At 40.8% G+C, this 23,714-nt stretch overlaps 2 protein-coding genes across 3 annotated transcripts; one reads left to right on the forward strand and one right to left on the reverse strand.

Moving 5' to 3' along the window:
* The first annotated feature begins 370 nt into the window (after positions 1-370).
* On the forward strand, positions 371-23,429 carry ift140 (intraflagellar transport 140 homolog (Chlamydomonas)). 2 transcript variants are annotated; one of them, XM_065949483.1, is made up of 31 exons: positions 371-524; positions 1,020-1,183; positions 1,302-1,523; positions 1,758-1,879; positions 2,013-2,143; positions 2,459-2,634; positions 2,738-2,829; positions 2,910-3,016; positions 3,189-3,331; positions 3,408-3,611; positions 3,706-3,778; positions 3,935-4,026; positions 4,139-4,266; positions 4,402-4,519; positions 4,670-4,791; positions 4,881-5,016; positions 5,162-5,293; positions 5,485-5,520; positions 5,819-6,063; positions 18,651-18,828; positions 19,194-19,384; positions 19,510-19,605; positions 20,020-20,152; positions 20,343-20,486; positions 20,655-20,783; positions 20,911-21,093; positions 21,190-21,393; positions 21,515-21,727; positions 21,957-22,117; positions 22,252-22,393; positions 22,514-23,429. In XM_065949483.1, the coding sequence occupies exons 2-31, from the start codon at positions 1,037-1,039 to the stop codon at positions 22,691-22,693; spliced, it is 4,380 nt and encodes a 1,459-aa protein (XP_065805555.1). In that variant the 5' UTR covers positions 371-524; positions 1,020-1,036; the 3' UTR covers positions 22,694-23,429. The 2 variants fall into 2 exon arrangements, with proteins under 2 accessions (XP_065805555.1, XP_020493281.2); XM_020637625.3 differs by lacking the exon at positions 5,485-5,520 and having other exon boundaries at positions 373-524.
* tmem204 (transmembrane protein 204) lies at positions 10,022-17,909 on the reverse strand. The gene is made up of 3 exons (XM_020637626.3): positions 16,721-17,909; positions 15,713-15,868; positions 10,022-11,414 (listed from the first exon to the last, which is right to left on the reverse strand). Exons 1-3 carry the CDS (start codon positions 16,998-17,000, stop codon positions 11,170-11,172), a joined length of 681 nt encoding a protein of 226 aa, XP_020493282.1. The 5' UTR covers positions 17,001-17,909; the 3' UTR covers positions 10,022-11,169.
* Positions 23,430-23,714: the final 285 nt, after the last annotated feature.

Raw genomic sequence — 23,714 nt, forward strand, 5'->3', positions numbered from 1 at the left:
ATCCACCTAATGATTTCAGGTCTCTACTCAGCTACAAAACGTTGAGCCATTCTGTGTAGATTAATGGATTTGAATCAAACACATCTATTACACACATTTATCCTTTGATAAAACTGCACATGTATCCAAAATAAACAAATCAGAGATTGTGATGTTGGTGTGAAACTATATAGATTTATTAAGTGTACTGCTAGCTTCTGAATTTCTGCTGAATACCAACGTTTGGTAAACGTTACAACGACCTATTGGTGTTTTCTTTTGAAATCCCTTTAAAAAGGAAAAACATTGACCGTAATAAATGTTGCTTCCAATGTAACAGCAGCTTCGATAACAACTCGGGTTGTGCTCGTATTTTTCCGTTACTCCTCCCCCTGTCCAGCCTCGAGGTTGTCAGGGGCAACTGTGAGAGACGCTTTTCAGTCACTGGAGGCTACACTACAACACTGAACGTTACGGTCGTTATATCTATTAACTTCGGGATTGAACAACTAAGAAAGCATTTCCCAAACGGAAAATACAGTGAGGTTGGTCCTCTGACTATTTAACAAAAATGCTAACTTCATTTGACGGTAGCGAGGGCCAGCAATGTATGCTAACTATGGCTAGCAAAACTAGGGTAGCTTAGCCAATGTTAGCGGCTAAAGCTAACTTAATAATTGTTACATAATACTACAACTTTTATTGTCGTGCATAGTTCTACGTAGAATAACTAACCATTAACTTATTTTAGTCTTCATTATGTATCCATGGCAGGCAGGACAGTAGCGTAGCTGACTAGTGTGTATGGAAAGTGAAATAATAGAAAGATAAACACTGAATGCTATTTGAGGGCACGTTCAAGGAGTTGATAAGTGATTTCCAAGTTTTACAACACGAAATAGCCATACAGTCAGTTATCTGTATTGGGGGCTCTAAAATGTAATTTGCAATTTAAAAAATGTATAATAATCATGTATAATAAATTAGGTTCAACCTAACGTTTACTTTCATGTCATGTTACTCTCTTCTTCTTTTTGTAGAGGGGATCAGTGGGGACATGGCGGTGTATTTTGACCACCGTATTGATGCCCCTGAAAGCAGTGGAGTGCCCTCTCAATTGACCTGGCACACTGCTCTTCCTTTACTGGCTGTGGCTTCAAGCAGCCCCGCCACTGGAGGTCACATAGACTTCTACCTGCAACAGGTAAACACTGACACATAAAGAAAAACACTTAATATATTAGTAATATCCACTGTGTGAACATATTATCAATCACAGCATACTTTTGAACTTTGGATATTTCATTGCTGTCCATTTTCAGGGAGAGTATGTGGAGAGCTGCCATTTAGAGCGTCCTTACCTGCCCACAGTGCTGCGCTGGCATCCCACAAAACCAGTGTTGGCACTCGGCTGGGAGAACGGAGAGGTGGTTCTGCTGACGCACCCCTCTGGAGATCAAACAGTCCTTCCCAGCACACACACAGACTTCATCACTCTGCTGGAGTGGAGTAGCTCTGGCAGCCGCTTGGTAACTGGTGATCATGTGAGTGCGTTGCATGGACTGTATTTCCTTGCACATATGCACATGACCCTGATACATTCATAGCATAGCATCTACTACTGGGACCAAGGCTTGTTGAACATTTGTCACATATCTTAATAGGGTAATCAAGACATAAAATGGATTGAATGTGTGAACAGTTACATTCTGAAACAATTTAAACATCAGATTCATCACATTAAACCACATCAATTAAATGTAATTATTTAATGACAGACTGGAGCTCTAGCAGTGTGGAAAGTGGATGCTCGAGGGAGACTTCAGGGAAACCATCTTGTAAAACATGAATACAACAAACCTCTAACTTGCTGCATCTTCAGACCAGCTTCACCTGGAGAGTAAGTTAACAAGAAGAAATGCTTCATCTTTTAAAGTGTCTTCAGTGAGATACTATTGGAAAAAAATGGATATCATCAAGCTGTTTTGATCTAAAGAGTGTTTGCTAATCATATGATCTGACTTATGCTACAGCGATGTGGCAAAGCTAGCCCGGGCATCTGTGAGTGGAGATGAGAGTGCTCTGGACATGTTCAGCTGGAAGGGAGCACCTCTCAAGATGGGCCCACAGGAGGGACTTGCATTCTATGTCAGCACTGCAGATGGTAAGAGCACACCTTTTTGTTTTCGGAGGTAATCGTTTTTTTTGTGTGTTTTTGTTCAAACTAGAAAAATCAGTAAGCCCACTTTGGCGATATAGTACCACTTGAATTTATAAAAAAAAATGTCTGAAAGGAGTTTTAACCAACCCTTTTTCAAGAAAGGGGAGCTCTGACAATCATAATGAATGTATTATTTATTATTATATATTCTCATATCAATAACAATCCTATAAGATATCTGCAAAATAAGACCATTTTGTGGCTATAGATATATCACCTTTAAAATCTGAAACATTATGTAACTTGAATATATTACAGGTAAAGTCCACTGTGTGGATGAACATTGTAAGACAAATACACTTCTCAGTTTGGAGGGTTCAATTAAGAAGCTTTTCTACCTTGAGAAAAGAGAGGCGCTTGCTGTAATCACAGAGACCATGATGTTATCACAGTACACTCTTGGACCTGAGGGGGGAGCCCAGGAATTAATGAAGGTAGACTACAATCATCCAAGATACAATTTATTTCCGGTCAGATTTTAAGGTCAATTTGAACTAAAAGTTAGTTTGAATTGTGAAAATATTTTTTGTATGACAGGTTAAGTTGAGTAGCCGGACTGGTCAGAACGTAGACATTGTCTGGACAGAGAATGGCCTCCTCGTCACAGCTACAGGAGAACTTGTTATCAGGTCAGTGTACAAACAAATTGTTCACACACATTTTATACAGCCCCATTATAAACAGGAATATTTGTCACTTAAATCTTTAGGTTGTGGGACCTGGAACGAGATGACAACTATGTTCTGGCTCTTGACGAGACTCTTGGATTTGAGAGAGGAGAGATGATCAACTGTGTTTCATACTGTGCAGGAAAAGGTAGCTACAAATATTTTTCTTGTACTTTTAACAATATAAAATATTGTGTCTGGTTTTCACACTACATTTGTGTAATCTAAAGCCTTGAGTAGACTAATAACACATTATAAAAAGTCTTGATTGCCAACATTTTAAGTCTTATTACTTTTCTTCAATGTTACAAACTCTGCAGAAATCTTGGCTGCTGGTACTACCAATGGGCGTATAGCAATATGGAGGATGGTGGTGCAGCCAGACAGCAGCAGAGCTGATCCCAAGGCCCAGTGGAAGCTACAGACACCCACAGAAGTAGAGGGAAATGTCACACATCTACAGGTATAGTTTATTAGAACGGTACAAGCTAGTTATGTGAAATGATGAAGGAAACTAAAACAACATTCTTCAATTTCAGTGGGGCTCGAGCCAGAATTTGCTGGCAGCCAACAACTCAAACACAGTGCTGATCCTGTGTGAGCATGTGATGTCGGCTCACTTCAGCCAACAGGTGGCAGCAGTGCAGCTCACTCCGACCCAGCTCAGCATCATCCAATTCCCTGCAGGAGTGCATCTGGCTCTCCAGTCTGACAGACACATCAAGGGAGTGTGTGTTACCAAGGTTAGTATCAAGCTAAGAAGGGATAAGGTATGTTGAACGAGTAACAGCTGAAGTTAAAATCATAGTTTTTGGATGTGTGTTGTCATATCAACAGGATTCAGTGACCGTCTGGAGTGGCAAGCAGGTGACTGTGTACGAGCTTTCAGGAACATCTCTTCATAATACAGGTGCACCAATAAGAGCCCACTGATCAGACCTGACTACCTTGTACACATGTGATATTTGAAAAACTACAGTGATTTCATTCTCCTCGATCATTTTGTAAACTTGTGCTTTTCTAACCCATCTGTCCTTCTCTATCTTCCCTCTTGTTGATTTATCAGGATCCTTCCCTTGTGATTCCCCTGTAGTAGCTGCACATGGTGAGAACCTCTACACTGTGGAACCCAACAGAGTCCAGATTCGCACACCACAGGTTTGTCATCCCAGCCTGGAAGCTACTATCAAAGCACAGAGACAGGAAAACCTTTGCACAAATGAGTGTTGTTGAAACATGTTTTTTTTTTTTTAACCTTTCTTTCATTTAGGGTACCGTAAAGCAACTGCTGACCTTTTCCAAGGCAGAGGGTAATCCTGTGATACTCAGTGTGTGTCAGTCTTACCTGGTGGTAGGCACAGACACTGCACACATCAGAGTCTTTGACCTCTCACGAAGGTATAAGGGTCAAGTTGGTGTCACTCGCTCTATGTAAAACAGTAGTGTGAAGGAATGCTAGTTTACTTTCATGTATTGGAGGTATTTGTTACTGGCTGTTCAAAGTAACTTTTTGGCCACTGCATGTGTTTGTAGAGATGCCAAGGCACACTGCAATGCTAAGAACCTAGCTGAGCAGATTTCCAATCTGGGTGCTCTGAGGTCGGTCAAATGTAACGCGAACGGCAGCCAAATCAGCATCCTAATCTCTCAGGTGAATAAACAATATTGCACTCTCCTCTCTTAAAACATGATACTATATTATGTGATAGAAAACAAAAGCATTGAACGCGTTTTTTCAGTACCATAAAATGCGCTTCTTTCCTCTAGTCTGGAGTAATCTTCTTGTAACTCTTCTTCTCAGGTGAATGGACGGCCTGATCACAAAGTGTACTTCTATGACGTTGAGATGGACACTGTGACACATTTTGATTTCTTCATCGGCAGACCACCCAGTGGTATCTCACAACCAGAAGAAAGTGAAAGGTAACAAATATCATCTTTTTTTAAACTGCCCGAATATAACTCTCTCCTCTACTTCTCTAACTGTGAAGAATGCCTGCTGTGTGTTTCAGGCAGCAGTTTCAGATGACAGAGCTCAGCAGTCGCTGCCCTGTGTCTCACTTCTGGGATGAGAGTGAACCTCGTCTTTTTGTGTGTGAGACTGTGCCGATCAGCTCTGAATCCTCATCAACTAGTTTCTTGGACACGGTAAAGACTTCTTCTTAACATTGAGATTGTTCTGTTCAGCAGCTATTTGCTTATTGTTTGGACTCACCTGTGACTTCCAGTGCCAAAACTGTCTTGCTGAAAAAGGGAAAAAAGTTGTTTAAAGTGTTTCCTTTCTTCTGCTTAGATGGACGTGTCGGTAGTGACCCTCTTCTGTACACAGGAGCATGGGCTCCTCCTTCAGGACTACTACCTCAAACCACCAGGCCTGCAGGCCCTCCTTGCTCTGGACGTCCCCTACTATTATTTCAGCTGCAAGGTGAGGATGGGGAACACCCTGTTCTACCTTTGTGTTGTCTCTTCAGTGGGGGGTTTCTCATACAGCATTTGAGGTTTCTTTCTGTACAGTTGAAGGCTGCCTTGAATTTTCTTAAACATAATCTTTGTGTTTTTGTTTCCACCCATCACAATTCTTATGTTTGACTCTGTGTTTGGTGTCACACACCCCAGCTTTTATTTCGGAGGGGGGGTGACTTTCGACCAGAAGTAAGTGTCTGCCCCCTACAGTCAGGAAGCTTCAGTGTTCTGTACTCCCAGATTCCAACAGCTGTGGTTGTGCATGCCTTGTGCTGACATAAATAATACACATTTAGTGAACGAGCAGCACAAGTGCATCCCTGGAATATTTTGTGTGTAAATGGCTGTGTCCATTCCCATCCACCTTGTTTAAGTCTTGCTATTCTTGTTGCTTGGTTTGCTCTACCTCTTACCTGCTCTCCCATGTTTTCCCAAGAATTTTGCTTGTTCGATTTACTTGACTTAAATTGATCATTCTCCTCCACAGCCCGGCGAGAGAGATCAAAGTTTAACAGAGGTGTCAGCCACAACATCAGCACCTCCACACCTGACACAGCCATCAAGAGGGACAGCGGCCCACTCTCCCCACATGGTGTCCAGGCGTGCTCTCAGAGACTTTGTGGGCCTGGAGAACTGTGAGAAGGCCACCCGTGATGCCATGCTTAACTTCAGCTTCTACCTGACAATCGGCGATATGGACGAAGCCTTCAAATCAATCAAGCTCATCAAGAGGTAAGCTCTTACATTTTTCCTGTCATTACATTCAAGATGGATTGATTCCAGAAGATGTTGGTACATAAAAAAGAAACAAAATGAGGAACTCCGGTTCTTGTTAAAAGAGCGCAGTAATGTAAAACAATACAATAAAAAAATAAAAATACAACTTTGGATTCTGAATAGCAAAACTGCAAGATGTTCAGATGACTATATTCAATAAATACAAAAAATATTCAGAGATAAGTATGTTTTATATATATGGTGTGATTTGCTGATTCTCACCATATATCCTGATTGTGTAACCAAAAGCAGCATAGATGGCAGCATACAACATGGATAGCAGTATCAAATCAAGCCGGTGTTTGGGTTCAGTGTGTTCGCAAAGAGAGAACGTGCAGGATGGCATTCTTGCTGTCTGCACAGCCCCCTTTTTCTTCATCTTCTCCCAGCAGTCTTTGCCACATGGGCTTTAGTTCAAAGGACTAGCATTGTTGCTTCAGCCTTGACTTCTCTCAGGATTCTCTACAATGGTTTGCAGTGGGCGAGCTGCCCTTGACTTACACTGAGAAAAATGCATTGTTGCTACATTTCAGCCCTCATCTCATTCAGCACCTCTGACTGTTGAGGCCAACATGGAGGGAAACTACCACAATAGTTCTGTTACCTTAACATTTAAATGTTTGACAGGTAAATGAGGCAACAAACATTGTTTATTTTTATACTTTTCTTGTGTTATTCCTAAGCAAGAAAGACAAAGCATTTATATGAGATGTCCAGGAAAAGAAATGCAGGTTACGTACATTTTCTCTCTGAGTTTTAATGGTTGTTGTAGAATATTCAATGTGTGCTGCACAAAAGAGGTTTTGTCTTGTTTTAAGTTTGCATGAGGAATTAGCCAGTTATTGAATTAGTCAGATATTGTCAATGGAACTGGTTAAATAGATAAATGACGGTAAGTCACCAACAAGGGCAGTATAAAGTTGAAGAAGCAACGCCTGTCACTTTTGTCACTGTTAGACCAACCTTATCTTACAGCATGCAATCAAGAGTAAAAAAAACTACCTGGCAGCTATAGATCTCGAGGTGGAATGAAAAACAGAATCTAGAATAAGTGTTGATAAGATCTGTTCCTGTTAAGCCTGGCTCACACTGTGCGATTTATCCCAGATTGTATAAAATTCGAGGTGGCATGTGAGTTTACACTGTACGACTGAATCGTTTACGACGCTCGACCAGACCTTGAGATTGATGTGCTCACACTGAACAACCCGCTCACAAGGCCGGAGAGCTCACACTGTACGAGTGAAATTGGGACGGAGCGTTGACAATTGTTAATAAAGTTTCATTTGAAAACTCCAACGGACGGCGGCTGGTCAAAGAGAAGGAAGTGGAACTTGTTGTAGGATATAGAAAAGTTGATACAATAATAGATATATGGATACAAGTTTCAGCTGCACTGATGATCTGGTCAGAAAAGTAAAAAAAAAAATTGATTATACTGTAGTCACACACAACTTGTGTTGTGGACCCTTTCATAATGTAATTGTTAATTTTTTAAATACTAAATATCAAACATGTTTGAAATAAATCGGGGCGTCCCCGACAATCGCCGGGCAGATCGAGGATGTTAAGATTGGATCTTTGTACCGCTCACACTACAAGATAATCTGAACAGATAATCGGGTCCGAGCAGCCTGGAGTCGGGAGAGACCCCGAGATTGTCGGGAAGGAAGAATCGGAGCTCAAATCGGCCCGATTATCCTGCAGTGTGAGCCAGGCTTTAAACTTCTACATTTTTGTTGAAGCTTTGTGACACTTCCAAAAAAACAAGACTTAGCTCAGCAATTTGTTTACAAGTGAATCACTCCATAATGTTTTATTCAGCATGGATAATTAACCGATTTCTGTCTTTATGAGTGAAAGAAATCGAATCTTAAACACAGGACATGATTAAGGACTTCTTCTGGGCCTCTGCTCAGGGAAGGAACTCCTCAATGTGACTGTTTCTGTTAGTGTGCGAGTGTGTTCGAAGGGGATATACTTTTCTAAACATAGTGTGACACACGCACGCACACACACACACAGACAAATACACGCACAGACACACACACAAATTGGGTCCCAGTTCCACTTTGTACCAAACAGAGTGCCTTTTTCCATTCTTGCAAACACTGAATCAGGTCACTTAAAGGATGTGAGTGTTTGTTCCTGTATGTGAGGGTGTGTGTGTGTCTTGGAGAAATATACGTGATTTCAGCAAAGATCTAATCTGATCTGATTTTATCTTCAGCTGAAAACGTGGTTCATGGCACTCCGTCAGAAGTCTGCTATAGTGTTTCTTTTGCACGTACAAACATGCTTATTTGAAATCACAAAAAAACACAAATGTGAAAACAGCATATCCCACCAGCCGGATGTTCCAATGAGTTTATTATGCATGATGACAGCTTTACTAAGCTCCTCATTGATGGCTATTTTTACTACAGATTTTGTTTTTTTAAAGAGATCTGTATTGTGTTCGATTCCCGCATATCTCCACCCACAGGAATATGTATTTCCTGCAGCAGTAACCTGTACCTTTCCTGGACTTATTTCTTGGGTTCATGTATTTTAGGTTGTATTATTTCTACTCAGGAAGTGACACATTTTTTGTGCATGAAAATGTACCTGAATGCTCTAAATCAGGTAGAAATAAATCAGAGTTTAAATTCCCTCTACTTAGCCCAATTCACACATACTCCGTGCGCACCGCGGTCGGTCAGCGCCGCGCACTACGTTGTACTTAGCTTTCACTCTAGTCAATCATTGTCCTCACACAGCACGCGCTGCTCCGTTTCAAATACGCAGCGAGTCTATTTTCGCCGGAGTACGCTGCAAGTTCGCGTCAAGCTGGACAGAATATGACAGCCCGGACAGGAAGTCAGACAAGGAAACGCACAGAGCATCCGGTCAATTTCAAAATAAAACACAATATACGGACTCGCGATCATATTTTTCATCACTTTATCAACATTGCGTCAAAACAGGAACCGAATTAACAACAATGCATCCTCAGAAAGACAAAGCAACATGTTGTTTGCGTGTTTTTCTCTTTATTCCCGCGGGATCTTGTAGTTCTCTTGTGATCTGACCTGGGTGCGCTCCGCTGCGCTGACGTCGCAGAAACAGATCCAGTGTGAATGGGCGCGAGCCGTCCGACGGAGCAAAACCGTGGCGTGTGACGGAGTATGTGTGAATTGCGGGTTAAACAGACCTCCTCTGTGTGACCGTCCTTCTGACACTAAAAGCCGCCTGTCAGATACAGGTTGGAATGTCTTTATTCAGTCCAGACTGTGCTACTTCCTCTCATTCATGTTGTCCTTGACTTTAGGTGACATGCTGCTGGGTTATCTGTGCGCATGAATGCAAGCCTTCTTGTGCTGTCTGTCTGCCTCTGCATCTGCTATTTAAAAGCCAAACTCCACCTTTCCTTCAGCAACACCCGATGAAATGTTCAGGGGTGAAGCAGAGACTGATGGATATTTATTCATCTTTGTTGGCTGTGGTATGACACTCCCATGCACCCCCATCCAAGTGTAAGCCATTTGTCAATGAAAAGTATGACATTATGAAACTGGCTGATAAAGGGTTCTGGATAAGAGTTTTTTGGAGTTGGATTGAGGAGATGTAACAGATCTCTTATAGAAAAGTAACCTGAATTCAAAGCTTTAGCATACAACCTTTAAAATGAAACACAAAAGGTTTAGCCCTGTCCAAAACCCATACTTAGAGTTGTTCCAAAAGCATTTTCTTCTCTCTGATAATGATTCCAATACCTAGCCTCAAGTAGAAGCTGATACCAAATATTACTAAGATACCAGTGATAACAAAAAAAGTTACACATTATTAGTGGAAAAACACTTATTGCTGGATTTTTTAATCCTCTTGGCTGCATGTCTCTAAATAAAACCGCAAATGACTCCTCTGAGCAGAATTGAGGGTGAAGCATGGAGTATCCCTTTAATCCACCTTTAACTCATTAGTGTACGTTTAGTTTTTGATATCACAGAAGAAGTCCTTTAATGAGAAACATTTTCAATCGTTTTTAATGCAGTTCTATGTTGTCTATTTGTTGTTGTGGTGAAAACAGCATCAACAAAAACAACCATCTTTGTTTGTATATTTGCTGAATAAAAATGTCTTGAATTAATCAATATATTATTATTATTATTTAAAAATGCCCCTATGTCTGGCCATGTAGGAGACCCACAGATAGCCTGGAGGTCTTTACTGAATATGATATGGTCACATTTATAATTCTACTAATAATGACACTTTTCTTATAAAAAATATTAATTTAAGTATACATTCTGTACCACAAGAAGCAAGCAAGGTTTACTATTGAAAGCATCATAAACAGTGAACGTAAATATTGAAATGTGAATGCCATCTCCATGTGCAGTACAGTGTCAAAACATTTCTTACCATGAAATTCAAAGGAAGTAGAATAAACATTTAATTCAGATATGAATTGAAAGGCCATTTTAATTCCATAGTATTTATTGCCACAGCATAATTTGATCAAAACATCACCTCTTACTGTCTGTTTGAAATGTTCCCTGATCTGAGTGCCATATTTAAAAGTTTGACTCATTGACGTTTACCTTGTTAGTTTACCTTCTTACTTATAACATATATCTTTAATAGTAATATATATATATATAAAGTGTGAGGTAATCTGTTATAACTTTTAAAAACATTTATAATTTCCAATTTATAATCTGACAGGAAGCCATTCATTAAGTGCCCATCTAACAGAATAAATCAAGTTCCAGCTTGATCTTTTCATTCATAGGGTGTTCCATAGACCAGAGAGTCCAGATTCAGTACTGAGCTACCTCATCATAGGTAAATGAAACATTGCGCACATTTGAAAATGTGTGTATTTTAGGGGCTGCTTCATACAAACATTGAGTTAAACTGTGCACTAAGCAGCAAATTAATTCTGTAATCTCGTTTATGTCATACGTTTTACAATAGCAGGTTCATGTTGGCCCAGCTGTAGAGCAACAGGTATGTCCTCTTCTCTTCTGAGTCTCATGATGTCCAACACTATTTGCTTGGCTGCTTAAGTGGCGTGACTCAACATGGCGACTCCACATAGTCATTGTCTAATCGAGGGTGAAAAGGCGATGCCAGTGAGCGGCTGATGATTATAACCCGAGGTGCAAGACAGTCATCGCGACGATGTAAAATGTTCCATATGAGCATGGCTGCAGCCAATGTGGCCAGCAGGCAAGCAGCTATATCCAGGTAGCAGGAGTAGGACAGATGTGTGTAGGGCCCGATCCTGTAGAAGGTCACAAGTCCAATCACAAGCACAAAACCTGAACGAAAGAACAGAGAGACAAAATAAGTTAATCTGATAAACATGTCGGAATGCTCTACTTCCCTTCCTAACATTGAAACTCTCACAATGTCAATGCTAATACTAAGACACAGATCATTGTTTTCTCTGCATCTCAGATATGTTTTTAGAACTAACACAACATCCGTTGCTTAAGCTGATCAAATCCAAAACCAAAGAACATTTTGTTTGGATTCCAGCACAAAACAAAAAGTTGAGAAATGGCTGAAGTTGTTACAATTGATCTTGACGATGAAATGGAAAATGTCATGAAAATCAACCAACAGTTATTGAGATATATCACTCAGAACAAAACATTGTGAACCTGTGAAAAGTTGATGGATTACCCGAATCTGTAAGATTCCTCCTCTGGGTATCCTAAATGTCTGTACAAAATGCATCGTGATCCATCTAACGGTAATGGAGGACCCGCGTGGACCAACCAATCGGCACACAGGTTTACAATTACAGACACGCTGCAAGTTTCAGAGTAGCTTAAAACTCACAACTTAAAAGAAATGTTCTTCCAGCACTCTTAGAAAAAAAATCTAGTTTACTATTTTATAGATATTCAGAAAGCCACACTTTTATATAAGGGGTAATCTAACATAAGTGTTTTTTCTAAATCTCACATGGTCAAATTTAGACATTCATCCCTGAAGCGTTGTACTTCACAGTTCAGCAGGAGCTCTGTGTGGCTCCTTTGAAATTGAAAATCTGTTTCCTGCAAGGAAAAACTTCTGAGATCTTAAGATCAAAGTTCTCAATAGCTTAAAAATATCAGAGGATGAATATAGTCTTGGAAAAAAAGGCTTTGAGATGTTTTATCTCCTGGTTTCTTTGATTCACAGCAGTGTAACTCACGCGATGAGGAACTCCTGTTTGCATGCGAAGGTAGAAAGACCCAGCTTTCGATTTCATGCTGTTTCTTTGATCTTTAGTTTGTTTTATCGACTTCATCTGCAGTGGAAAGCTTCCATCAGAGGGCTGTATGAGAAAGCCGACAGTCAATGCTTTTAAGAATCCAGATTTCAAACGTTTAAGACAAATGTCTGAGAAGTTTCCCATCCACAGAGGTATTAGGGCCTAAATGACTCTTTAATATATGGATGTTGCAGCAGCTCCAATGAGGTAGTTCTTATGAATTCCTTTCTCTACCTCTCCAGTAATATTGTTGTCATTGTTTTAAGTGAGGATGTGAATAACTGTTTTTGTGTATCATTGCGTGCCTGTACTCAAGAATGAAACTGTTTGCTTGATCTCTTCATGTTTAACCTCTCTGGCTCCTGACCCAAGAAAATGAATAATCTCCTGTCCAGGTTCCAGCCTGGGTGGGCTGTGTGAACCACTTTTTTGGCAAACACTTATCTCTCAAAGCTTCCTTCCCCTTCTTCCTCTTTCCATCCTTCCTTCCTTCCCCACTCTCCACACCCTTAGCTTCGAGGTTAATATATTTGCTGAACATTTGACATGATCTGTCGCAGAGAAATCTAAACACGTCTTATCTTGAGGCCAGGTCTTGGAAATTCATTTAGCTGCTGTTGGTGGTTTATTTTTTATAGAGGACAGAATTGATTGAGGGACTAACTTGTCTGGATGTCCTGCTCAATCCTTTATCACTCCCTTTTTTACTAAGAAACCAAGACTCCTTTCTGAGCCAGAATTAAGACCTCTGACTTGGGCCACTCTGTTGGAAACCTTTAAAATTAAAAGCAGATGGACTTGACCTGCAGTCATGACCTTTGACATATTAAGGCTGTGTCCATTCAGAAAACACATTCCAGAGATCCCTCCGAGCTTGAAATGACCAATATAGTGCTTTCAGCCTGCTCCTGGCAACAGCGCTGAGATGTCACTGAATGGAACCAGATAGTGTTATTCCACAGTCTGATTGCAATAGTTGAGCATTTTGGCACATCTGGAAATGAAAACATTCCTGAGAAAGAGGGTGATGGGTAAAAATATCTCCATTCATTTAGAGCTGACGTTCATTCACTGATTTTGTTGCAGAGGTCTAAAGTAATTCATTTAAAGCTTAATTTCCCATTGCTGGCTTTATCCAAAAACCAATCCAAAACTCCAAAAATGATTGGTTTACTTGCAGGTAAAATCAAAAACTCAAATATTGGTAGCTTGCATTGTTATTAGCCATGCTAGCATTGTGTCTTGTTGGAGGAGAAACCCACTCAGTTTTTGCTCCATGTCTTTGGCCCAGACTGATAAGCAACAGGACTTCATGGTGCCCAAAGTATGAATCAAAGTTACTTTTGGTCTTAACTTTACACTTTTCAAAAGGAGCTACAGGAAGATCCACAATTTGTCTCAACATCAACTTAATGGATTGGTTAAAAAAAAAAATGGTTCCCTGACAATGTATGCTAAACCTTGGGTATCAATTGAATTTTGCTCCAGCATTATTGTGAGGTTGTTCTTTTTTTGAGTAAATTATCTTCCCATATTTTGTATTGATTGCTACCATGAACATTCATGTCTTATCAAGGATTTGTAATTACTTTCCATCTTGTATTATCATTGGACTACCAGGTTTATTCTGTCAGTATACTTTGTTTAAATTGTTTTTTATGCTTCAAATTAGAAACATTAGATCATTTGTGACCTTAGCAATGAATAATTTAACATCTATAAACGACCACACTTCCATGAAAACTCAGCTTCATCTGCTCAAGACCATCTGATATGGTTACTGTTAACCCCAGAAATGAGCTAGTAAAGGATTGGAATATTTGTGTGGAATTGTTCTAAAGTAAGATATATAGAGTAACGACATTGGCCAGTACATTACCGCAAAGAAGACTTGAATGAACCACATATTGCCTTTTGGGTTAGAAACATCCCCAGGATACATGTCACCGTATTACTCAGCAGCTTCCTAGCCCACTTTTCCAGAGAGCTTTTCTATAATTAGAATTCAGGGGAAAAGGTGTGTTCTATTTATAGTTTTTTGACACTATTGTGACTTAACCAAACAACAGTGAACACAGTCTTATAGATCATGAAACACATGACATGAGACGTGTGGGGATATTTAAAGCTGTTTTGATAATATGGTCAATGATGAACATAGTCCTTTAGATCTTCAATGACCACAGCTATAAATGTCCACCACACATGTTGGTGATAATGATTCATGGGATGTGACGTCTTTTTATTCTACCATTGTCTTTTTAAATCAGGGTTGGTGAGGTCACTGAGGTTTGGCTGGTGTTGTCTTATATTGGAAAATACTTCTCAATCTCCACAGAGGTCTTCAGATAAAAGCCCTCCACCCTGGTTCTTTCTTTGCTGCTGCTCTTCCACATTTTATGAACACAGACATCACATGTAGTCCATTTAATCTAGACAGAGTTAATTCTCATCCTACTGTAGTGGACATTTCTCTACCAAAACACACAATCAACCAACACACACACTGACATTCACAAAATCCCTCCTGCCATTGCGCACACAAACACACAGTCCCCGTTGAAACTGTCCATTCCCCCTCCCCTCTTTTTTCCTTCTTCAGCTCGAGGTTTGCATAACAGGTAGTCACAGACATTTCCTCCTCCTGAGCAGGGATATCCTGGCGCCCGACAGTCGCTCCCTGGCTCGCTGCAGCTCAGGCCCATAGATCCTGGGCTAGGACTAAATTTAGACCCGGAGCAGACCCCCTCCAGGCTGCTCTGCCACAATGATACCAAACGGCTGGGACCAACATTGCAACACAACACATGTTTCATGATGGCTACTCGTGACAAGCCACAGCAGCCAGCTCTTAATTGTGATGAATTGGTACTGGTTTTAGAGGATGGTTTGTTTTTTCTTATGACTAAAACTCTCACTCATAAGGATAGCCCTCGTTCCTGGCTTCCCCTGTTTTATTATTTATTTAAGAGTTTGGCTAGTCTGATGGTTCCTTTGATTTATGTAATATACTTTTTCACACAACTCTAAACACTGTTGTTTGTTTCAGCAAACCATGATCCACTTGCCTATTTCCCATTGATTTTGATTTACAGGTAGTAAAATAGCATCTATTCCAACAAGTCCCTACAGTATTTGCAGATGATAACACATCAGTGATGTTACATCAGCTTATCATTGTTGGCTCTCTAACTTAATAATTTAAAGTTTCTCCTTCAACATCAGAAATCTGTCTTTCCAAGTAGAAATGTGATTCTGTACTCTGGATAACAGAATTTAGACCTTTTTTATGTCAAAGATTTTTCTCTGAGACTTTTTCCTGCTGCAAACAAACAAGCAAACGTTGATACTCACTGGCTAGCTGGAAGAGTGCAGCAATAGCCTCCTCCCACCACTGAGATTCCTGTGTGATGAAGGGCAGCTCAATCAGGCCCAGCAGGAAGATCAGCTGACCGGCAGTCAGGGCCACCGTCGCCATCAGGTTACATGCTCGCATCATGTCAAACTGCACTGTAAGGAGCAGCACAAGAACTGTGTCAGTTTTCTTGCAATGCTATCTGAATGCATTTAGTCTGAACTGGAGGTCTCAATAAAGGAGGAACTAGCTTATCCTACATCCTACCACCCATTGTGCTGACTGAAGGTGGTCACTGGAACATTTCCCAGGCTTGTTCTTGAATGAAAATTCCTCAATGGAGCTTAATTTAGCAAAGCTCATACATGCACTACAACACTCACTCTGCTTGAAAACATGAGATAAGATTTATACTCTGACTTTGTCCCCAAAAATAGAAGACGCCTTTGACTTTAAAATAAATAACACCTTATGATTGATAATGTAAGAATGATTTATAGCGTGTAAACTAGTTAGATTAAATAGATGGATGAAGTACACATCAAGCTGATCTTTTTTTTATGTTAATCTTATAACTTGGGGGTTGAGTTTTCACAGACACAGTATTTTATATTTACTTAAACTTAAATCATGCACTGTGGAAATCTTGTGATTTTTTTTATGTGGAAAAGAAAAATTAAGTACACTGATACAGAAAAACACTCAAGATGGTATGGTACTAGTTTTGTTTAAGAACATCTTTGACATACCAATCAATCAATCAGCACATCAGTCAAACTAGAAACTGATTACATGTTATGCTTTATTTCCTTACTTTTTTGTATTCAAAATTAAAATAAGTATGTGATACCCTGCACCGTATAAGCCAACATAGAATACACCTTTAGAAAATGATTCATTACACAGTACAGTACATGACACAGATACTTTGACATTTCTGGAATGTTACTTGAGTCTGAGATTCACTTGTGTTAGTTGCTTGAATGGCCACCAGCTCAACCACTTACATTTGACAGTGCTGCGGGATTCTTGGTATCCTGCATACTCAGAGCCCCATCCCAGGCCCTCACACTGCCTCTGAGTCCCCTGCCCCCTTCTCCCAGTCTGGAGATCATCACGGCTCCTTTCTCCACCCGTGGGGCACATCCTCCATAGTCCCACGCTCCTCTTGCGTCCGTCCTCCAGCGCCTGCAGGACCCAGCTGGGGGTGAAGGCTGCAACATTGTTGAGGACCAGGGACAGCAGGGCCACTGCCACCGCCGCCGCCACCAGCCTCTGCACGGCCATGCGACACCTGACACCCGCCACCTCTCCCCCTCCCTCGTGTTCCTCCTCAGACCCTTGTTCCTCGGCGGCAGCAACAGCAGTGCTTGGGGCACCCTGGCTCCTTTCCACCTCCACCTCCTCCTCCTCCGCCACCACCACCTCTTGCTCCTCCAGCTGTGAGGGAAAGTTGTCCCGGCTCACACAGGGGTGGAATCAGAGTGTTGTCTTGAGGCTTAGCTAAAGAACATCTCCATTCATCCTCATTCAGGAGTTGTAGTCGCAACAGATCCTCAGCCCTCCTCCTCAGACAGCACCGCGGATACGCTGGGATTAATCCAATTGGCACCTGGTTCCATTCCACTGGCTCTGACTGGCTGCAGCTTGACTCTTAGACTGCTCCTTGCTTGATCACCCTATCCTGTTATCTTCTCCTTTTCCTAGTGTTCTGCTTATCGCACTGCTCTGACTTCTATGTTTGCAGCTGAATTTTCTGTACATGCAGAAGATTTGGAGAAGTCCAGCTGCAAATATACCAAGATCCTCAGAAATAAGATTCTCTGTTCCAAAGACTGCTAGGCTGGAATTAGGAGTCTTTTAAACCACCTCCCTCTTCTGCTTTCTGTCTTACCCTCTCTCTCCCTCGCTCACTATCTGCAAATCCTTTAGGTCAGAGTTGAAATGTGGGGGAGTTGCTCTTCGTCATAATCCCTGACATCAGTTCGCAACTGTAGCAAGCTTCATAAAGACGTCTCCCTCCTTCAGGATCACTTTAAATGTATGTGTTCGTGTGAGAGAATGTCCAAAAGACCCCCTCTTGGACGTCACTGTTGTGTATTCTTTTGTCTGGAGCCCAGGGGGCGTTTGCTGAAGTCCTCTCTCTCTCGTCTGCAACAAACATATTGGCCGCTGGAGTCACTCTGCAACAGGATGTGTTTCCTGAGAGGAAAAGAGGATGGGAAGAGGGGCCAAATGTAAACCCGACCTTCTCTTGTCTTTCCTTTTCTGGCTCTCTAGATCTTGCCGCCCTCCTAGCAGCGAGCTCTATTGGTCCCAGCGTTTTAAAACATTTAATTTTATTGTCAGGGTTGGTTTTCTGTGACCATATAGAGTTAGATTTTGGCTGGACCCCCCCCCCCCGTTTCTTATAGTAGGGCCCCTAAAGATTTGGGGTATTTCCTGTTGCCGAACTTTAATAAACAGCTCACATCTGTATCAGCTAAAGCAGAGGAGGGAGGGGACGCAAATAGAGACCAGATGGCTGTGGAATCTTAAAATTGGAATTGCAGCAGAAGAAAAGGGGGGGAGAAGGGTTGATTTACGTCAGTGAGACAAAAGGAAGAATTGAAGAGGTAGAAAAACAGGCCTCTCCCTTTGAGTTAAAGGTCTGCACACATTCTTGTATGGATGTGCTTTAATTAGTGTTTTTGTGCTGGATGATTTTATTAAAGTAGTAGGCAATATTCAAATTCTGCTTTACAACAGGTCTGGGCTGTGAAACCTAAAGGTGTCACTGTGGTCCAAAAGTTCTTGTTGTGATAATATAAACTGAAATAAAATGACTGAATTATAATTTAAAAACATCTGTAATAATTATTACTCTTAAATAATGCAATACCAATGCAATGAGCGACATATTCCCCTTTCAAACAAGCCTTTCTCTTCTCTCCGTAGTAAAGCAGTTTGGGAAAACATGGCACGGATGTGTGTGAAAACCCGTCGGCTGGATGTAGCACGTGTGTGTCTGGGGAATATGGGAAATGCCAGGGCAGCAAAAGCACTGAAAGAGGCGGAGGCTGAGCCGGAGCCAGAGGCCCAAGTGGCGATGTTGGCCATTCAGCTCGGCATGCTGGTAAGGTATTCAGCATTCAAGTGGAAGTGACGCATGACACAATTTAATCAGCAACTCTTTTGGTTTTCATTTTCATATGGAGAAGATTAAGATGCAGAAAAAAACAAGATAGAAGATGCTTTAAGGAAAATACAAGAGGATAAAAATAGAAAGGCCATTCCTCCACTCTGGACCGTAAAATAACATCTAGATTATTCTTTTGTTCTCTTGAAATAAGTCTTTCACCAAAGTCAAAGATAATGCCACACCCTGTAACTAAAAATAACACATCCTCTTCTAGTTTCAAGCGTTGTGCCACACAAAGACAACGGGACTTTCCACACACTTTTATCTTTCCATCATCCTTTTTTTCTGTCCGCTAATAGAAAGATGCAGAAAAGTTGTACAAGAGCTGTCAACGCCATGACCTGCTGAACAATTTCTACCAGGCCTCTGGCCAGTGGAAGCATGCTCTGGAAACAGCAGAAAACCAAGATCGCATCCACCTGCGGACCACCTACTACAATTACGCCAAGTACCTGGAGTCTATGGGGGACAAAGCCCTCGCCCTCGCATAGTAAGACAGAATCTCTGATCGTTTCTTGTCAATGTCACAGTGTTGGAAGAATTTTAGTACTTTCTGTGTGTGGGCAAAGAGACACATGGAAACGGAGTGTGATTGTCAACCTTCTATGTTTTCAGTTATGAGAACTCAGACACACACAGGGTTGAAGTTCCCAGAATGCTCCAGGATGACACAGGATCTCTGGAGATCTATGTCAACAAAATGAGAGACAAGTAAGCCAAGAGTTTCTTGGGATGATCAAAACGTTCTTATTTAAAGATGAAAGTATGATTCTCATTCTCTTTACATAAAATAGACCAACTGACATTGAGACTGAAACCCATTCTGAAGGACATATAGAGAATTATGGAGCTTAAATAAGATGTGCACCAGTTTTGTGATTTTGCAGAAGTACCATTGATATTTAAATTATTATACTACCTCAGCTTATTATAGTGAGGCCAACAAGTGTTGAGAGCATTGTATTGGTATCTATATCAAGGCTATATAAAAATACATACTCTGGTACCAATATATATGTGATGGTCCTACATCAGTGAGTCAATAATACCAGGCTGAAGTATCAGATGGGATCTCATAAATACACAAACATACATGTTCAACCATCTGTCCCATTATTCATCCAGGAATATCTACAAGTGGTGGGCACAGTACCTGGAGAGTCAGTCAGACATGGATTCAGCACTGCGTTTCTATGAATGTGCCGAGGATTACCTCTCTTTGGTTCGAGTCCACTGCTACATGGGAAACATTCACAAGGTGACTTAGTTTGCATAAGCAGAATAACCCAGTGAACCCAGTTTTACTTATTTATTAATATTTGCTTTTATTTCATTTGAATATAACTGTTTCTTGTTTTGATTTAACTTTGTTTATAATTGAGCTGCAGGTATGTTTTGCAGTAATGCACATACAGAAATAATAATAATAATAGTATTTATTCTAACAGGCCTCTGAGATAGCCAATGACACAGGAGACAGGGCAGCATCTTACCACCTGGCCAGACACTACGAGGGCCATGATGACATCAAACAGGCAGTCCACTTCTACACACGAGCACAGGCCTACAACAACGCCATACGACTTTGTAAGGTAAAATGCTCCTGTGTGAGCTTTTTTGCTCATTCCTATTATGAAATCTCTTTCAATACCCACATTTATAGTAAAATACTCCTGAGCAAGAGTGCTTTGTGCTCACCCTAGTTAATGATATATTTTTTCTCAGTGTGTGTTGTTGATGTTTGTTTTGTACTTCAACAGGAGAGTGGTTTGGATGACCAGCTGATGAATCTGGCTCTGCTTAGTAACCCAGAAGACATGATGGAGGCCGCCTGTTACTATGAGGAGAAAGGCACCCATATGGATCGAGCTGTCGCCCTCTACCACAAGGTCTCTCAAGTATCTGCTGTTTCTGAACCCCTTGTATTCAGGTTGAGTCATTATATGTAAGGCCACAAGGGGGCAGTATTGCATCACATTTTTAAACTGAGCTTTTGTCCTACCTTCTCTAATGCAGGCTGGATATGTCTCCAAAGCTCTGGAGTTGGCTTTTTCCACCCAACAGTTCTCTGCACTTCAACAGATCGCTGAGGATCTGAATGAGACCTCGGACCCGGCCCTCCTCGCACGCTGCTCTGACTTCTTCATCACACACTCCCAGTATGACAAGGCTGTGGAGTTACTGGTAGCAGCCAAACAGGTAGTGATTTCTTACATGACATCACCTCTGTGTGGAAGATCAGCTCATATGTACATACTAATGAGAGTGTGTGCCTTTATTTGTCTGTAAATAAAGTACCAACAGGCCCTGGAGGTGTGTGTAAGCCAGAACTTGACCATCACAGATGAGCTGGCAGAGAGGATGACGATCATTGATTCTAAAGATCTATCTGATGAGGACAGAAAGGCGCTGCTGGAGAAGATAGCTGACTGCTGCATGCGTCAGGGAAATTATCACCTGGCCACCAAGAAATACACACAGGCAGGAAACAGGCTCAAGGTAAAACTGAGATGTGGGATCTGTTATCTGGATGGGAAGGATTTGAACTCCTGGTCTGACTGAAAGTTTAATATTTCAGCGTTAAACCATAAAAATGCGTCATTGTATTTCTTTCCAACAGGCCATGAGAGCACTTCTCAAGTCGGGCGACACAGAGAAGATTGTGTACTTTGCCAACGTTTGTCGCCAGAAGGAACTTTTCATCATGGCTGCCAACTACCTCCAGTCTCTGGACTGGCAGAAAAATCCTGAGATCTTGAGGACAATCATTGGTTTCTACACAAAAGGCAGGGCACCGGACCTGCTCGCTGGCTTCTATGAAGCATGTGCCCAGGTAGAGCACATCATCAATATTCCCTTTGCTAGGTATTAGTAATGGTTTAGTGATGAATTGATAATGAAAAAGAATACATTAGTCTTTATATTTTAATAAAAAACACCATGTTCAATGATTTGTTAAGCATGTAGGTTTAAACACGTTGTTATCTAGTAGAGTGCTTTAGGGAAATATATGAATTCAAATTGTTCAGTTATTAAGTGACCTTTTGCTGATCATTGTTAAGGTGGAGATTGATGAATACCAGAACTATGAAAAGGCTCTGGATGCTTTGACTGAGGCGTTCAAGTGCCTCTCAAAAATAAAGGACCCTGGACAACATGAAGTAAGGCTGGCGGACCTGCAGCATAAAGTCACCCTCATCAAGAAGTTTGTCCACGCACGCAGGTAAGAAAAGGACTTCTATTTGTTCTCCATTGTCTTTCTAAAAGTCCCTTTGTTTTCTTTTTAAAGTGTTTTGTTAATGTGTGATTATGTCGTTCATCATCTTTAGTTTTGAAACGTGTGTCTGTTGTCTGCAGGTTGTACACAGAGGACGCTGGTGAGGCAGTGCGCTTATGTGAAACTCTGCTGGAGGAGCCAGAGCTGGACCCTGCTGTCAGGATCGGAGATGCATTCGGTTTCCTGGTGGACCACCACATTCGGCTGGGCAACTTCCAAATGGTGACTTGCATCTTTTTTTCTAGCTTTCTTGTTTACATCTCGAGATCTAAGGTTTGAAACTCTAAAAACAAACAAGCTTGGATAAACATTCATTCAGCTCTTCTTATTTTTCTTTTCCAGGCCTACAGTAGACTTGAGGAGCTCCAGAGGCTTCTGCCAGGACAGAATGTTAGGTACTATATAAGCCAAGCCAGTCTGCAGGCCCTGCAGAAAGAGCAGGGCGTACCCATGAATCGAGGAGACAACAACCACAATATGAAGGAGGACGACGAAGTGGAAGAGGACTTAAACTTATCCTAAATACGTCTTCCCTTTCTTTGTATTTTTCTAAACAATATAATATATTTTAATATATTTTATTTCTTTATTCGTGTGTATAAATAGCTTTGTTTTCTGACACATGAAGAAGCAAAAGTCTGCACTTTGTCAGGTGGGAATGCCTGTGTGGTAGGTTCTGTGCAAAACAGCACCAGGAGGTGTGTGTAGGAGTTACCAACAGAAGTTAAATTGGTAAAAGGAGCACATTTGTTTTGACATAGGATGCACTTCATTATCACAGACTGAAAGATCACTGTAAAAGAGATTCTCAGAGAGAAAGCTACAACAAGACCTCCTGAGATTATTTAAAATCTTACACTTTTCAAGGCAGTTGACCTGAAAAAAAAAGTGATTCAATTCACCTTAATCCTGGATTGACACTTCAGATCAATGAATAAAGGTTTGTATTTGCCTTTGAGCAGAATTTAAATCTAGTTTTGATTCTGGATGTTGAGTATGTCCTGAATTATTCTTGTGTTTTTTACATTTGGTACAATGTATTTTCAATATTCAATCACTGTATGAATCGTAAGAATCCTCTGTGTCAAAAGTGGTACCTGTGTAAAGCATTTTGCAGCTATTTTTGATAACTTGAGTACATTTTTTACTTACTGTAGCACATGATATTTTGTATTTATGTTCTGAATTTCAATGCATTGTTTCAATACACTGCAAAGTAGCTTTAATAAAAAAAATCTGATCTCAAATGTAGCCACCAGAGGGCGCCATTGTCTATGTCATTTACCAACCGTCTGCTCCCGTTGTACGTATAAACTAATTTTAATGCTAAACAATGATAAACTCGGTGTTAACTCAAGTACTTCTCGACCAGTAGACTTTCTTTAAATGATGTAAACTAGGCAAAGCGTGGATTTAATCTACATGTTTAAAATGAAAATAAGTGGTGAAACTCTAAAACATCAAAGGATATTACGTAAGTGAAAACCATTTGCTGTGGCATAATTAGTGCTATTCTTTCAATGAATTAAAAGATTGTAATAAT

The sequence above is a fragment of the Labrus bergylta genome, chromosome 21 (assembly GCF_963930695.1).
Source record: "Labrus bergylta chromosome 21, fLabBer1.1, whole genome shotgun sequence".
Lineage (NCBI taxonomy): Eukaryota > Metazoa > Chordata > Actinopteri > Labriformes > Labridae > Labrus > Labrus bergylta.